At 47.5% G+C, this 17,830-nt stretch overlaps 1 protein-coding gene across 1 annotated transcript; it reads right to left on the reverse strand.

Annotated features, from left to right (window-relative positions):
• Nucleotides 1–372: 372 nt before the first annotated feature.
• On the reverse strand, nucleotides 373–5,765 carry TREM1 (triggering receptor expressed on myeloid cells 1). Its single transcript, XM_033424349.2, is given in 3 exon segments — nucleotides 373–1,168; nucleotides 1,171–1,504; nucleotides 5,629–5,765. Coding segments are annotated over 3 exon segments (591 nt in total). The 3' UTR covers nucleotides 373–1,048.
• Nucleotides 5,766–17,830: the final 12,065 nt, after the last annotated feature.

Consider the following 17,830-nt stretch of genomic DNA (forward strand, 5'->3'; position numbering starts at 1 on the left):
GGCATCTGTCTGGGTCAGAGACAATGAAAAGGAAAGAAGGAAGAGAGGGAGAGAAGGAGAGAGGGAAGAAGGGAAGAAGAGTGGGAAAGACGGAGGGAGGGGGATAGGGAACAAGGAAGGAATTTCCAAGCTATTCATGTCCTTAGAAATGCACTTGCCTACTATTCTTCACCAATCCATATGCCCCCACCTTCTTCAAGAATAATTCCGATTACTTTATACCATTCTCTCTGCCTTGCACTCACCTGTACCTGTGGCATATTGCTTTACAAGTTATCTTTATTAATATATTGTATATGTATCTTGTCTTCCTTCGGCTTAGAATTCCACAGGTGCTAGGAATTTGAACCTGCCTCCCTCTAATCTGCTTTCCTTAATTCATCCGATCAACATGTACGGAGGCCCTACTGTGTGCCAGGCACTTCATTAGTTGCTAGGGATATAGAGCCGAACAAGGCTCAGGTCTTGCCCTCAAGGATCTCAGATATGAATAGGGGAGACAGATAAGGAAACTGGCCACTACTTAATCCAGTGAAATAGTGCTGTCTATCAAAGAGATCAGAAATGCAGAATCTAGGTCCCACCCAAGACCTATTGCATCGGGGTCTGCATTTGAAATAAGATCCCCAGGTGATTCATGCCCACAGTAAGGTCTGGGGAGAACTGCTTTGGAAGCACACAGGAGGGTCCTCAGATGCATCCTTAGGAGGGGGAGGGGACTCACAGAGGCTTCCCAAGGAATTGACTACTGCATGAAGACCTGAAGAATGAGACTAAATTGTCCTAAGTCCACCGCTCACCTTTCACCCACTTCCTACAACAGCATAGCACGTTAGGCTCTACTCCCCAAGAAGAATCCCATACAAAGAAGCCCCTTCTTACTGTTGGACCAAATGTCTCTCAAGGGCCTCAAATGAGAGACAAGGAGCTTCTGGGGGAGCACAGGCGTCTAGGAATCCTGAGCCACAGCCCCGTTCGTGCTACCACCACTGCTCCACCCCCACCCGTCCTGGCTCTCCCCACCCTCAACCCCCCACCCCCAGGTTACTCACTCTTGGTCCACCAGGTGGACAGGGTAGAACAGGATGATGGGGTCCTTGGGAGGCTGGTAGATCACACATCGGTACAGTCCTGTGTCCTCCACTCGAAAAGAGACATGTACCACATGTACCACAGTGAGAGCAGCATGCTGTCACTGGGGACGTCTTTTAGGAAGTACCTCCCCACCTGGACTTGACTAAACTCCCCCGAGACTCTCTCTGTGATTGCCAGCGTCTGGACCTCCCCTTTACCTTTCAGACTCTGCCAAGCCTTCCGGCTGTTGGAGTCCGTGTCGTGGGTGATGGGACAGTCCACTTTCAAGGTCTGCTCCTCTGCTAGGGTACACTTTTCCTCGGGTAGTTCAGATGCAGTTTGGATTTCTGTAAGTAGAGAATTAGAGTTAGGCTCTGTGAGGAATAGCTTTTCTCTCTTTGGAAAAAAGAAAGAGGAGCCACCTCTTTTACTTGTTCAATCACCCAGTTTTCAGACAAGATCCTCAAGGTGTCCGGAGAAGATGCAACTTTCCCTGCAAGTTAGCACTAGACCCCAGATCTTATCACTGTGAGTAGTTTTATGGAGTTTTTTTTTTTTCTACTACAAGAGCTAGACTGCATATGGTTTGTGCAAATCAACTTTTATAAATGATTGTTTTTGAGAGGAAGAAATTGCCTGAATAAAGACAGAGCTTGGGTTGCATGCTAAGACCATGAGTAACAGGGGCATGATGGGAGGGAAAGATTATAGAGAAGGATGTGCAGGGTGCAGAGTGGTTGTGAAGACATGCTACTAGCAGAGAGTGATTCCACTGAACAGCTAGAGGAACTTCATCTAAGTCAGGGGAGAGAGATCAGTTCAAGAGACTATTGGAAAAATGGTGAGGAAGCCAGCTCAAGGACATGGTGGACATTGATGTCTGGCTGTGTGGTTCTCCCCTCTCCCTTCCTTGGGTAGCGGAGCACCTCTTTCTCAGGGTGCTCATCCTTCTCATCCTATGTAGCTTTACTGATGGGGCTGACCCTATTCTCCAGGATGGACACACAGACACAGGTTTAGCCAATCAAAGAAGTTCATCATCCTGGCCATGCTGATTGGCCTAGAAATGAGCACATGACTGAGGCTGGGCCAATCAGAATCCTCCCTGAGACTGCTGCAGCTATTGAGAAGAAAGCTCTTTCTGGCTGTGTTGATTGGTCAGTGGGATGTGAAACTTCAATTGCTACATTTCCACTGTGAGGAAATAGTCTGCCTGAGAATGAGGCCAAGCAGAGGCAAAGAAAGAAAGGGAAAAAGAGAGAGAGAAAGACAGAGAGAGACCTGGCAACATTATCTGAGGCAGGAATTCAGCTGTGCTCCAAACCAGCACCCCTCATACTTCCCAGTTGCCTGAGCCAAGAAATCCCCCCTCCTATTTTTACTTTAGTTGGGTTTATGTTGCTTGCATCCAAAAGAGTTCTAAATATTATGGGATGTCAAGGAGTCACAGCAGTGGTCCTCTACTGGGGACAATTTTCCCCCTGCGGACATTGGGCAATGCTTGGAGACATTTTCTGTTGTTATAACTGGGAGCAGGGGGGTGCTAATGGCATCGAATGGGTAGAGGCCAGGGATGCTGGTAAACATCCTCCAATGCACAGGACGGCCGCCATGACAAAAATTTATCCCACCCAAAATGTCAATAGTGCCGAGGCTGAGAACCCTTGGATTACAGGGACAAAAGTTTTAATCACGCTCTTGGATGTTGAACCTAGAATTGGAATGACTTTCTGGTCTGGTCCAATGGAGCCTTGCTGATGGGAGGACCAAGTAGAATGGAAGTAAGAAGATCCAGGTCTGTGTTTTCAGCAGGACACAGCAGGGCTCTATAACTTTACTGAGAGACTACAGTATATCCACCCAGGCCTGGGATACCTTCCTCCATGGAATACCAAATAATGGGCTAGACAGTAATGCTGGGTCAAACTACCTACCACTACCAAGGTCAGGCTACCACTACCTACAACTATTGCTACTATTATTAACCTGAATATTTGTGTCCCCCCAAAATCCATATGTTGAAATCCTAACCTCCAAGGTGATGGTATTAGGAGGTGGGGGGTCTTTGGGAGATGATTAGGTCATGAGGGCTCTGCCCTCAGGAATGGGATTAGTGCCTTTTTTTTTTTTTGACTGCTCATGAATTTTATTTTATTTATTTTTCTATACAGCAGGTTCTTATTAGTTATCCATTTTATACATGTTAGTGTATTCATGTCAATCCCAATCTCCCAATTCATCACACCCCCACCCCCCGCTGCTTTCCCCCCTTGATGTCCATACGTTTGTTCTCTACATCTGTGTCTCAGTTTCTGCCCTACAAACTGGTTCATCTGTACCATCTTTCTAGGTTCCACGTATATGCGTTAATATACAATATTTGTTTTTCTCTTTCTGACTTACTTCACTCTGTATGACAGTCTCTAGATTCATCCACGTCTCTACAAATGACCCAATTTCGTTTCTTTTTATGGCTGAGTAATATTCCATTGTATATATGTGCCACATCTTCTTTATCCATTCATCTGTCAATGGACATTTAGGTTGGTTCCATGTCCTGACTGGTAAATAGTGCTGCAATGAACATTGTGGTACATGTCTCTTTTTGAATTATGGTTTTCTCAGGGTATATGCCCAGTAGTGGGATTGCTGGGTCATATGGTAGTTCTATTTGTAGTTTTTTAAGGAACCTCCATACTGTTCTCCATAGTGGCTGTATCAATTTACATTCCCACCAACAGTGCAGGAGGGTTCCCTCTTCGCCACACCCTTTCCAGCCTTTATTTTTTCTAGATATTTTGATAATGGCCATTCTGACCAGCATGAGGTGATACCTCATTGTAGTTTTGATTTGCCTTTCTCTAATAATTAGTGATGTTGAGCATCTTTTCATGTGCCTTTTGGCCATCTGTATGTCTTCCTTGGTGAAATGTCTATTTAGGTCTTCTGCCCATTTTTTAACTGGACTGTTTGTTTTTTTGATATTGAGCTCCATGGGCTGTTTGTATATTTTGGAAATAATCCTTTGTCTGTTGTTTCATTTGCAAATATTTTCTCACATTCTGAGGGTTGTCTTTTTGTCTTGTTGGTAGTTATCTTTGCTTTGCAAAAGCTTTTAAGTTTCATTAGGTCTCATTTGTTTTTGTTTTTTTTGTTTTTTGTTTTTTTGTTTTTTTGCGGTACGCGGGCCTCTCACTGTTGTGGCCTCTCCCGTTGCGGAGCACAGGTTCTGGACGCGCTGGCTCAGCGGCCATGGCTCACGGGCCCAGCCACTCCGCAGCATGTGGGATCTTCCCGGACCGGGGCACGAACCCGTGTCCCCTGCCTCGGCAGGCGGACTCCCAACCACTGCGCCACCAGGGAAGCCCCTCATTTGTTTATTTTTGAGCAGGGGAAGGAGGGGGAAATTCAGGATGTGAAGTTCATTCACTCCCTGTTCCATGCCTTCTCCTCCATCAGACCCTCTTCCTGGCCCAGGTCCCTTTTCATTCCTTGAAGTCTCTCCTTCCCACTGGAGTCTGTCATCTTCCTCAGCAGCAGGGTTGTCCAAGATAAAATATGGAGAGTTCTGAGCCATTCCTGGGGCCTGGAGCTGGTGACTAACCTGGAACAATGACCTGGAACCACTTCTTTACCCCGGTTTTTGTTCTTATACTCACCTTCCTGGGAAGAGAACTGGTATTTCACAACTATCTGGCCTAGGAAACAAGCCCTCAGCTCAGGCTAACTAATGATTTCATGTGTCTTTACATCACAGGTTTATTTACATCATAGGTGGTAGGAGTGCATAGTTGAGTAATTTGAGTTCAGATTGTTAGGAAAATCTACATTTTCCATTTCGAGAGGTTATGCAGTAGCTATGAAGATAAAAAGAGAAGATGGAATTTGAATTTTATGAAAATAAGGTAGTAAAAAAAGGGACCTTAGGAGAATGAGTTAAAAACAAACTTTCAACTTAGAGTTTCCAAAGCCTGGTCACCTGAGTATCTAACTCTGGAATTCCCAAACTTACCTTCACCTTAGAATCACCTGGGCGGTGTGAGAAGATGCCAATGCCCACACCAGACCCAGACCAATGAAATGATCCCAGTGGGGTGGGAACCAGACATCAGTGTTTTTGGTTTTTCTTTCTGTTCTGTTTTGTTTTTCATTTTTTTAAACATCTCTATTGGAGTATAATTGCTTTACAATGGTGTGTTAGTAGTTTCTGCTTTATAACAAAGTGAATCAGTTATACATATACATATGTCCCCATATTTCTTCCCTCTTGCCTCTCCCTCCCTCCCACCCTCCCTATCCCACCCCTCTAGGTGGTCACAAAGCACCGAGCTGATCTCCCTGTGCTATTCGGCTGCTTCCCACTAGCTATCTATTTTACCACTGATCTAATCTGATTTCCACAAAATCCTTGTGAAGCGGTTGTCACTATCCCCTTTCACGGTGAGGAAACTGAGGCACGAGGAGTCTCGTTGATTCTCTTAAGGTTTCCCAGAGAATTAGTGGCATCACCAGGGCCCAGTCCTCCGAGCTCAGAGCTCCTTCTGATGCCGGTACCTCCCCGGGCCGGACAGGGAGCTCAGCCAGGGCTGGTCTGCAGCAGAGCAGGGGAGCGCCAGGGAGCCTGGGGTGCGCTTGGCGTGATGGACGGGCTGCCCCGCCCCCTGCTGGCCAAAGCGCGCTACGACAGCCATCGTGTGTGTGTGTGTGTGTGTCTGTGTGTGTGTCTGTGTGTGTGTGTGTGTGTGTGTGAGTGTGTGTGTGTGAACAGCGCCGCAGCTTCCCACCGATCCCTCCTTTCCCTCCTCCCAGCAGGGTCCCAAGATCACCTTCTCCCCACACCCTACTCCCTGTGGCCCTCTGTCCTTCCGACTTGCTCTTTGCTGTGTGACAAGGGGTCCTCCCTCCACCACAGACAGTGAGCGCTTGGAAGGTGGAGTCACCATTTCTCTGAGCTGTGGTCTCCCCACCGATATGAATGGGGTGAGCATCCTTCATGCAGAGCCGAGGTCTCAGAGCCCCCATGGGTGCAGACTCTGCTGAATATCTGGGCCTTTGTTGGAAGCTCAGTGTGATCTCTGCGAATGGAGGCTGCAGAGAGAGAATGGCCCAAATCAGTCTCTGTCCCCAGTCCTGAGGTCCATCTCCTCTTCACAGGTGCAGCTCCCCCAGGAGGAGCTGGGGGCAGGTGGCTCTGTGGGAACTGGGTTCTGGGAGGTGCCTGGGAAATGGGGCACTCAGGGTCACTGCCAGCAGTGGCATAGTCTATGGCCCTGTTAGAGGAAACAGCCCAGGATGGCCCCCATACCCACTCTGTTGACCTAGGGAGTACCTGTAACCTCTTCCTCCAACCCCAAGATTCAGGACACAAGAGGAATCTGGGAGAAGCTGAGACCACAGCAGTCCCAGGAGGGCTGAGGAAAGGCAGCTCCACCTGCCGCTCCTCCCTCTTAGTAAGGCTGCAGGGACAGAGGGGACTCAATTTCCCTGTCTGTAAAATAGGAATATTACACTTCCTCTCCCATCAAGTCTGTGAGGTCCATAGCTCTGGCTAGACTTCCAGTGGCCTTCCCTTAGATGTTTTTTTCCTGGAGTCTTCCTGCCTGGGGCCCTCTGCTCTGGTCCCCCACAGAGGAGTGGGCTCAGGACCAGATCTTCTCAATACCTCTCCAGACACACACACACACACACACACACACACACACACACACACACACACGATCAGACTGAGCCAGGGCTCTTTCCACTCCTCCATGCTCCTTCTAAAGCTCACCATTAGTTCTGTGACCTCCAGAGACCAGGTACAGGAGGTACAGCCCACACTGCAGGGAGGGAGTCCAGTTGGGTGACTCTTGCTGTCAACCAGGTGGAAGGAGATAAGACCTGGGCAACGCAGCAAGGATTCCAGAAACTGGGAAGACCGGAAAAAGGATTCTAGAAACTGAAAAAGATTTCCTTAAGGAAACTGAGTATTTGAAAGCAGTTTTGAAGTTTGACACAAATTGGGACAGACCTGAAGCTCTAACACAATTGATTCAAATTGCATATTTATCAAAGTTTTCCAATATTCTACGACAGAGGAACATACAAGTACTTGAAGGGGTTTTTTCTTTAATTAGATAATTTTATTTGGTTTTTTAAAAATTTTTCCATCTTGACCATTGCAAGGGTTTAAACCATTTGCATGGGGAACCCTGAGCAGTCATTTAGAAAACCAAAATTGCCCGTGACTTTGACTCCGAAAAGCACGTGAGTTCCTTGTCTGTGAAACCACCAAGACAAGCCTGGCACAGGCAGAATAAGGGACTGTCACTCTGGCATGGTTAGCTTAACACCAGCTCAGGCTTTCACTCCTCACTCTTCCCTCTCTCTCTCTCTCAGGCTGCCATCTGCTGAGGGGCACTGTCCCCTCTGGTCCCAGATTGTGGACCTTGTGCCCCCCATGCCCCCGCTGTCACCTCCTCTCACTCAGGATACCTGGACAGCACAGGACGCACCTGAGGACTCGGGACAAGGCCAGGCTCAAGTCAGAGGCTCTTCAAGGTACTTGGAAAGATTCCCCAGGGCCTGGGGCAGGGCCTATAGGTTCTTTTTGGCAGATCTAATAATTAAATTGACAGAAGCCAGATCAACAAGAGAAAACAATCAAATTTGATTTCATACGTATGGGAACTCCAAAGACATGAGGTTCAAAGAAGCGACCAAAGCAGGCAGCTTTTATACCTTTTAGACAAAGAAACAATTAGTTGTGAAGGTTTGACAAAACAAAGGGGTTTGGGCTTGAGGTTGCAAATAATGAAGGAGTAACAAAGTTTGTTTCTACAGCTTTCTCAGCCTTGAACTCCCTGTCTCTAGCAATAGCATGCTTCCTATCCTCCTGCTACAGGGAGGGTACCTTCACATGGGAGATTAATTTCCTGCTTTCAGGGAGACAAAGGCCAGTCAGAGTGTTCTTCTTGTACCAGTTGTTTCCCAAGTAACTTTCATTCAAAATGATCATACCAAAGTGGCATATTTTGGGGTGGCCTGCCCTGAACCCCATCACTACTGACCATGCCCTTCACCAGCCCCTCTTCTGGTCATCAAGGGCTCCAGTCTCCATGACACTTCCTGGTCTCAAGTTTGTCTAAAGCCCCTCTCTGCTGGCTATCTCCTGAGCACTGTGTTCTCACTGGTTCTCCTGTGCTTTTGTTCAATTTAAACCTTCTTCTTGGACTTTCAGACAAGCCTCTCACCTCGGCGGGGTGTCCTGCCCCGGGGCTGTCACCACCCACCCCTCCTGCACTGGCCTCTGGGAACACAGGCTCCTGGGTCCTCTGCAAATGCCCATTTTCCCCATCCCACCTCCTTTACCATTTAAAATATAACACAATATAACATGTAAAACATTATCTTCATTACACAGCGACATATGAAATTATGTTCATAAAGGTCCCTTTTTTTTTTTTTTTTGGCTGCGTTGGGTCTTCTTTGCCGCGCGCGGGCTTTCTCTAGTTGCAGCCAGCGGGGGCTACTCTTCGTTGCAGTGCACGGGCTTCTCATTGCAGTGCCTTCTCTTGTTGCAGAGCATGGGCTCTAGGTGCGCGGGCTTCAGTCGTTGCAGCACGCTGGCTCTGTAGTTGTGGCTCACAGGCTCTAGAGCACACTCTAGAGCGCAGGCTCAGTAGTTGTGGTGCCTGGGCTTACTTGCTCCATGGCATGTGGGATCTTCCTGGACCAGGGATCGAACCTATGTCCCCTGCATTGGCAGGTGGATCCTCAACCACTGCACCACCAGGGAAGTCCCCATGTACATAAAGATTCTTTCTTAAAAACAAGCACCACAGTAGTAAACAGATAAAGTTCCCTTCTCCACTCCTTCCCCCAACACTAACCAAGCTCCTTCCCTCAAAAGGTACCCCCATTGTTTGATGAATGTGTAGCTTTCCAGACAATTTCTGAGTTTCTACAGCTACAGGCTTGCATGAGCAAATAAATATACAGTCTGAGTTGATTCTACTTTACAGATATGCGATTATACTCTCCATGCCATTCTGCAACAACCATTAAATCCAACACGAGGTTTAGAGATGGAGCTACGTTCACATCTAAGGTGAACCCCATTCTTTTTGAACTGCTCCGTGGTACCAAATGGAAGAGGTGCACCACAGGTTATCTCATTACTGCCTCATGGGGCTGCTGTGACTTTGTTAAATTAACAATTGTTAAGGATGCTGGATAGTGAGTTAGTGTTCAACAAAAGGCCACAAGGGAAATTGATATAGAGAAGTTATCACTCACAGGTGCCTCGAGGGGCCACACAGAGAGGTCAAGGCAGAGCACAGACCTTGGGGCCCAAGCCTTTATTAGGGTCTGTGGATGGAGTGTTTCGGGGCACCCAGGCTGAGCCCGAACCAAAATGAGTGGGGTTTTGGTAAAGGGAAGGCCCAGGGCTGCAGGGGAGGCTCTTGACCACAGGGCTATTAGGGAAGTCAGATGGGGAACTTAGGTTTGTTTGTGACTCTGTGGACTGCTTTCTAGGAGGGGCTGGCGTCAGTTTAAGGCCCCTTCAGGCCTCCTGGCCAAACAACATGGGTGTCCAGGCAGCAAGACCACCAGGGAGTTTAGATAAACCCTCGACAGGGGCTCACAATTACTAAAAACAATGTGTGATGAACATCTTTGTCCAGGTCCTTCTGTGTGTGTGTGTGTGTGTGTGTGTGTGTGTGTGTGTGTGTGTATTTCTCAGGGATGAAGACCCAGAAGTAGAATCGGCAAGCCAAAGAATATGCACATTAAACTTCATAGATCCTTCCTATTCACCTTCAAAAATGCTGAACAACTTATATGCCACTGTAAACATAGATAATAGGTTCTTCCCCACACCCTCGCCGACACTGGGTGTGAGAATCTTTTTTTTTTTTTTTTTTTTTTTGCGGTACTCGGGCCTCTCACTGTTGGGGCCTCTCCCATTGCGGAGCACAGGCTCCGGACGCTCAGGCTCAGCGGCCATGGCTTACGGGCCCAGCTGCTCTGCAGCACGTGGGATCTTCCCAGACTGGGGCACGAACCCGTGTCCCCTGCATCAGCAGGCGGACTCTCAACCACTACGCCACGAGGGAAGCCCCATAACCATTATTTTTTTTTAGATTCCGTATATATGTGTTAGCATATGGTATTTGTTTTTCTCTTTCTGACTTACTTCACTCTGTATGACAGACTCTAGGTCCTTCCACCTCACTACAAATAACTCAATTCCATTTCTTTTTATGGCTGAGTAATATTCCATTGTATATATGTGCCACATCTTCTTTATCCACTCATCTGCTGATGGACACTTAGTTGCTTCCATGTCCTGGTTATTGTAAATAGAGCTGCAATGAACATTTTGGTACATGACTCTTTTTGAATTATGGTTTTCTCAGGGTATATGCCCAGTAGTGGGATTGCTGGATCATATGGTAGTTCTATTTGTAGTTTTTTAAGGAACCTCCCTACTGTTCTCCATAGTGGCTGTATCAATTTACATTTGCACCAACAGTGCAAGAGGGTTCCCTTTTCTCCACACCCTCTCCAGCATTTATTGTTTGTAGATTTTTTGATGATGGCCATTCTGACTGGTGTGACGTGATACCTCATTGTGATTTTGATTTGCATTTCTCTAATGATTAGTGATGTTGAGCATTCTTTCATGTGTTTGTTGGCAATCTGTATATCTTCACAAAGGCCTTTTTAAATGTTATGCTCCCTCGTGCCTTTCAGTCCAAGCTGGCAGTGTTCTGTGAATGTTATTCTCCTAAAAAAAAAAAAAAGTGTGGGTCGCCTGTGTATCTTACTGGGATTCACTCAATTAGACAAAAGCCACCCCCACAAATCTCTTCAAGATAAGACCTCTTCTGTACCTTGGGCTTCTGCTGCTGAGGAATAGTGCTTTTCTTTCTTTTTTTAATTGAAGTATAGTTGATAAACAATATTATATAAGTTACAGGTGTACAATATAGTGATTCACAATATTTAAAGGTTATACTCCATTTATAGTTATTGTAAAATATTGGCTATATTCCCTATGTTGGGCAATATCCTTGTAGCTTATTTTGTGCAGAATAATTTGTACCTCTTACTCCCCTACCCCTATGTTGCCCCTCCTCCCTTCCCTCTCCCCTCTGGTAACCACTAGTTTGTTCTCTAGATCTGTGACTTTGCTTTTTTGTCATATTCACTAGTTTGTTGTGTTTCTCAGATTCCACATATAAGTGATGTTATACAGTGTTTGTCTTTCTCTGTCTGACTTATTTCACTTAGCCTAATGCCCTCCAAGTCCATCCATGTTGCAAATGGTAAAATTCATTCTTTTTTATGGCTGAGTAGTATCCCATTGTATGTATGTGTATATATATGTATATATCTGTCCATTTGTTGATGGACACTTAGGTTGCTTCCATATCTTGGCAATTCTAAATACTGCTGCTATGAACATTGGGGCGCATGTATCTTTTCGAATTAGTGTTTTTGTTTTTTTCAGATATATACCCAGGAGTGGAATTGCTGGGTCATAGGGCAGTTTTATTTTTAGTTTTTTAGAAACCTCCATACTGTCTTTAAGCTTCTTAGAAGACCTCATGTTTGATTGAAAGAATCTGTGAGGCACATGCCCTTAAACTCATTAAGGGCCTTCGGTCTGAGGCACTACCTTTGATCTTTCTGAGGTCTTCACAAAGGATTTTACAATCATACCCTTGGTTTCATCTTTAGACCATATTTTCCCGAGAGTGCTCTGGATTTGATTTTAGCAACATTTACTGTCTGGAGAGGCTGAGAATTTTCGAAGCCATCAAGTCCCAGCTCCCTTCACATTTAATAGCCCTGCCTGTAGTTTCTCTCTCTCCTCTCACATTTCATGATAAGCCACAAGAAAAACGAGGCAGCGCCCTCATCACTTTGCCTGGAGATCTCAGCTATACCACCCAGTTCATCAGGTACATTTTCCACTTTCCACATTACTGCAGGTGGCAGTGCTGCCAAACTTTTTGCCACCACGTGACAGGGACCCCTTTCCTCCTCACCTACTGGCTAAGTGAACCTGGTCTACGTTCTTACGGTCTCTACCTCCAATCTCCTCATTGCTTAGAAACAGAACTGAAAATAGCCACATTGCCAAGCTACTTGGATTACTAAGTAGGATCATCTATTCATGAAGCATCAGAACAAATGCGGAGCTTTAGAGAGAGTGAGGTATAGCAGAGAGAGGACTGGCCTGTGACACAGCAGAGACAAAAGAGCTGATCTCAGCTGGAGGGACAGGTAATGTGTGGGCAGACGGTGAACTTGCAGACCTACAGGAAGTCAGCTCCTCTTCTCTGTGGATAGCAGAGGGGACATAGGAAAGAATCAGGGTGAGAAACTGACCAACCTGGGCCCAGAGCACACGCATCCTCACCGATACCCCTTTCTGGTCAGCAGCAGCCAGGGGCAGCCTTCCTTCTCACCAGGAGGCTGGGGCCACCAACCTGATATATGATTGGATGGGGACGGGGTTGCCTCTGCGTCTGTGTGCCATTCTGCAGCAGCCCGTGACCCCCTCCTGGCTTCCTGTTCTGACTGCAGGGGGAGCCGCAATGGAAAATCCTGATGGAACTCAGGAGTCTCGGAGGCCAATAAAGCCACCTGCCACTTTCAGCAGGTCACTGACCTTCTCTGGACCTGTTTCCTCACCCGTAGGGAGATGCATATTACCTCCACACTGTTGTGAGGATTAAGATAAACGGTGCAAATGAACAAGCCTTGTAGGTTATAAAATTACGTGAATATATATATTTTTCCTACATTTCCTTCAAGCTCTAAAACTCTGCCCTGTATGCCCACCTTTGATCTCTAGGGGGCCACCTTCTCCACTTTGCCCTCTGTTTTTCCATCATCACCCTTTCAGATCCTCAGTTCTCTTGTGGGCCAACCGGAAGCCTGGGAGCCCCTTGGGTGCTGTTGGAAGCGGGGAAGGGCTCTGCACATAAGCCCAGTGAGTGGAGGGGTCCAGGGTAAACAAGGCTTGGAACCAAGACCCGGGTTAGTTTCTCCCTGTGTGGGCTTGGGTAGGTCACTGCCCCTCTCTGAACCTCTGTTTCTTTCTCTAGAAAATGGAGGGGATGAGGATGAGTCAGAATAGCCATGACTTCACATGAGCTCTGTTAAAACAAGACAACAGACCCAAAATGGAGTCACTTATGCTAAGCCCCACGTCACCAAACCAAAACTTAATCTACGGTTTCAGCTCTCCCAGAAATGAAATCTTAAGCCAGTCCATCAGGAATCACCTGATCACCCCTAGTTAAGCTATCTGCCTGATAGACCCCTGCCATCCCCTAAAGGAAAGCAACTTTGCAATAACCAACCTGCTTTTTTGCCAGTATAACTTCTTTGTTTCCACTCCCCTATAAAAGTCTTTCATTTTATGAAAAGCTCAGAGCTCTTCTTTATCTGCTAGGTTGGATGCTGCCCAATTCAAATTTGTTTTTGTTCAAATAAACTCTTAAACATTGTAATATGTCTTTTTCTTTTAACAGTTTCCTGGAGAGGGTACATAGTCCCAGGAAGGTGCCAAAACCCCCATTCCATTGACACTCACCTCTAAGAGTCTGGCAATATGCTGGTGTCCTTGGGCTCCCAGGTTTGGGGTCTTTTCCTCAGAAACCCCAGTCTTTCACTTCCTCCTTCCAGTTCTCTGCCTTCTTTCTGGGCTCCTCTGGGGACCAGGTTCTGCTCCAGGTCCCAGGCAGGGGATTCTGGAGAAGCCAGAGGTCTCAGGCAGATGGGTTCCTGCTCAAAGTTAAAGTGCTGAATTTACTGGGGAAATCTGAATATGGACTAGTGAACGCAGGCTATTAAGAAATGATTTTTAATTGCATTGGCTGTGATAATATTAATTTCCTATGTAGCAAGAAGCTCTTTTTTTAGAGATGCCTACTGAATTATTTAAAGGTGAAATGTCAGGATATCTGCAATTTATTTTTAAATACTTCCTCATAAAAAATACAGTGAGTTAAAAATAAAGAAACAGAGTGGCATATCTGGGCCCTGAGCTCCGATGACAGTGCCAACGGCAGGCACATCGTGCTCCTCTCTGGAAATAAGACAAATGGTCCCCCCTTCCTGTGGGGAGGTTACAAAAAGGCACCTCTCTGGGCCTGCTGATTAGAAAACTGCAACCCCTTCTTAGGGGGTTACTCAGGCAGCACCTCGTGGGATTCCAGCCTCATCTGTGCCCCCTGGACAGGCCCGATGACTGGCACAGCTGGGGAGTCCCACCTGGTATCAACAGATGATGACAGTAAATGCTGCCACCATCACAGCCACAGTCCTAGCAGCGTGCCCCGTTTCAGTGAAGCCCTGAACTCGGCACTGGTCGGCTGCTGTCTGCAATGGCCACACCTCGAATTGCACCTACCTCACTAGGTTTTTTGGTTTTTTGCTCTTTTCTTTGTAAATTACATATAAACACCAATGTTTTCCTGATTCTAAATATCCTCAGATTCATTAAAGGAAAGTAGGTTGGATTCTTTCGTCTACTTATTTTTTCAAGCAGCATTTCACCAACCTCATGTCCTCTGGCGGGGTAGCTGAGGTTCAGTGGTACCCCCAGCACCCAGGCTGCCTCTCCCCTCCTCCCAGCCTTCCTCCTGAGCCAGCCCCAGCCCCCCTGGGGACCCCTGATCAGCACGCCCCCCCTCCTTTGCTCCCAGCTCTTTTCTTTTCTCCCCTCCAGTACCCACAAAACCTCCCAGGGTGGAAACACATCACTGACCCACCAGTTAGACGTGAGCGTGAGGCCTCTGAGGTCCAATGGGGCTCAGAACAGTGGTCAGGATCCAAATGACGCTCTGACCTTGTCAACTGTCTTTAGCCCAACTTTTGGGGGGTGGGGGGGATAAAACCAGAACCCAGGAAATGAGAGACACCGTGTAGAAAGTGCTGGGGGCGGGGGAGAGTGGACAGCCTTGAGATGACCACAGTGTCCTCCGGGGACTTCTCAACTCCTCCCCTGCCTGCCCACCCCACCCCTGCCCCACCTGAATGGGGGGAGGGGTAGCTAGGCAAGGAGAGCCAAGAGCACAACAGTTTCCTGTGGCTGCCATGGGGTGGGGTAGGGCGGGCAGAGCTGAGGTCTCTAAGGGCCCAGAGATGTTCTGTGCACCTGGGGGACAGGGGCTTCTCCTGGCTCTGTTTCCTTTCTCTCCTGGGCCCTTAGAGCCCATCACCCCAGGCCTCCCCCTTTCTTAAGGAGGCCTTTATCCTTCTCAATTCTTTCTTCTCAAAGGTGCTGGGGGAGCCCTGATGAATCAGGCCCCTTCCCCAGGGACCACATCATTCCTCAGACCCTCCAACCCCACCCAAGGGCTCAAGGCAGGGGGCGGATTGGCTGGGAGGACCCCTTCTGCTATCACCACCTCCACCTGGCCTGCACGTGCCCTTGACTTCAGATGAGGGGTTGAGGGGGAGGGTGGGAGAGATGGTAGGAGATGGAAGGGGTGGGCCAGAGAGACGAGGCCCTGCGGCCGGCCAGCCAGGAGGTATGTTTCAGTGTGGCACATGGGACGCCACTCCCCTCCCCCAGTCTGAGGGCCCTCTGGACCTGAGGCCATGTAGCTATCCCAGGCTCCTGGGGAGAGACACCCAAGCCCGAGGGAATGGGAAGGGTTTCTCTGGGCAGGGCCATGCCTACCCCCAGAAGAAGGGCTGTTGAACTTAAAGAAAAACACACAACATAAGAGTCATGAGTTTAAGTTTTATTCAGGGACACTTACTGAGGACTATAGCCCGAGAGACAGCTGCTCAGCAGCCCTGAGGAGACTGCTCCGAAGAAGGAAGAGGGGAAGCCAGTTTATATGTGATTTTTTGGGCCAGGGTGTATGTGCAGTCAAGCTTACATCTTGCTAAAAGATCACTGCTTATCACAAAGAACGGATATTTTGAGTTAATGATTTTAGTGCTTTCCTGTGAACGGGAAGATGCAAGAATCTGGGGTGGTTGGAGTTCTTCCTGGGATACGCGTCTAACTCTCTAGGGGCCCGTTTGTCCACCGCTCATTGTGCCTTACGCTGCTCTTCACCCCGAATTCCTCTCAGGGTGCAGTCATGGGCAACCGCAGTGGGTGATGACTTAACCCTTGCAGAACTGGATGGTGAGCAAAGTTCTTTGTTCTTTGTTCACGGGGTAAAGGAGGGAGTCTCAGCAAATCACTGTGACCTGCCAGTCCCTGGGCCCAGGTATACAGCAAGACTATGTCCTCCCCACACTCAGCCCAGGTCTGGCTTCACTGTCGCCCTAACTGGCTCCGAGAGGCGAGCTCAGGCGCACTGGTGGGAAACACAGGGCTCCCTGCAGCTGCTAAAATTTCACAATCGCCCACGGTGTCCCTAGTGAAGTCCTTCCCTGAGGAAATGGGTCTCCGCTTGCATCAGGCTTCCAGGAGGAATGCCCCTCACCCTTTCCACAGAGGACTGGCCCCTCCATGCAAACAGCTCCCCACACAGAAGCCAGGGAGGAAAAGCCTTACAGATTTTCTACTTAGAAAACCAATTCTTACGTATGACAAAAGATGCTATAAACACTGTCTTTAAAAAGTGACAGGATAGAAAAATAGTATATGTTATACAAAAAATAAATATCCGGGGACTTCCCTGGTGGTCCAGTGGGTAAGACTCTACACTCGCAATGCAGGAGGCCCGGGTTCGATCCCTGGTCGGGGAACCAGATCCCACATGCCTGCTGCAATTAAGAGTCCGCATGCCGCAACTAAAAGATCCCGCATGCCACATCGAAGACCTGGCGCAGCCTAAATAAATAAATAAATAAATCTTTAAAAAAACAAAAACAAAAAATATACAGAATGTATAAGGAGCTCATAAAATCAGTAAGCAAAGGGTGTTAAAGAGAAAAACCACAGGCCCAAATCGGCACCACTTGTGCTAAAGCCCATGACAACTAACCTAGACGTAGTACCTAATTGCAGTCTCAACCTCCCCCAGGAACAGTCAGCCAGTCTGGAATGTTCTGGTCAGCACTAATGAGCTAATCCCTCAGAGGAAGAAGAGGCCGTCTGCATGATAAAACCCTTTCTCCCCTCCCCCCAAAAAAGATGTCCAGGACTTAAGATAATACTTTATTTTCTTTTGCTAACAGCTCCCTTGCCCCCCACCCTTCTTCCTATAACGACCTTCCATTCTGTGCAACTCCTTGGAGTGCCCTTCTAGATGGAATGCTGACAATTCATGAACCCCTGAATAAAGCCAATTAGATCTGCAAATTTACTGGTCTGAATTACTTTATAAGTAGGGCAACAACTCTACAGAAGAAACAGAAAAGGACAGAAATTTTAAAAAAAAAACGACAGAAATTGCAATCCAAAAAACACCCATGGAAAAGTTATACAGAAGACAGGGTCAATTTTACTAGTAAATAGGAAAATGCAAATTAAAACAATTGAGAGAGGGGATCATTTTTGCACCCATTAAATTAGTAAGAATTTGGGGGCTTCCCTGGTGGCGCAGTGGTTGAGAGTCCACCTGCCAATGCAGGGGACACGGGTTCGTGCCCTGGCCCGGGAAGATCCCACATGCTGCGGAGCGGCTGGGCCCGTGAGCTATGGCCGCTGAGCCTGCGCGTCTGGAGCTGTGCTCCGCAACGGGAGAGGCCAAAACAGTGAGAGGCCCGCGTACCGCAAAAAGAAAAAAAAAAGAAAAAAAAAGAAAAAGAATAAAAAATAAATTAAAACCATAAAAAAAAATTA

This window comes from Orcinus orca, chromosome 10, assembly GCF_937001465.1.
Source record: "Orcinus orca chromosome 10, mOrcOrc1.1, whole genome shotgun sequence".
In the NCBI taxonomy this organism is placed as follows: domain Eukaryota; kingdom Metazoa; phylum Chordata; class Mammalia; order Artiodactyla; family Delphinidae; genus Orcinus; species Orcinus orca.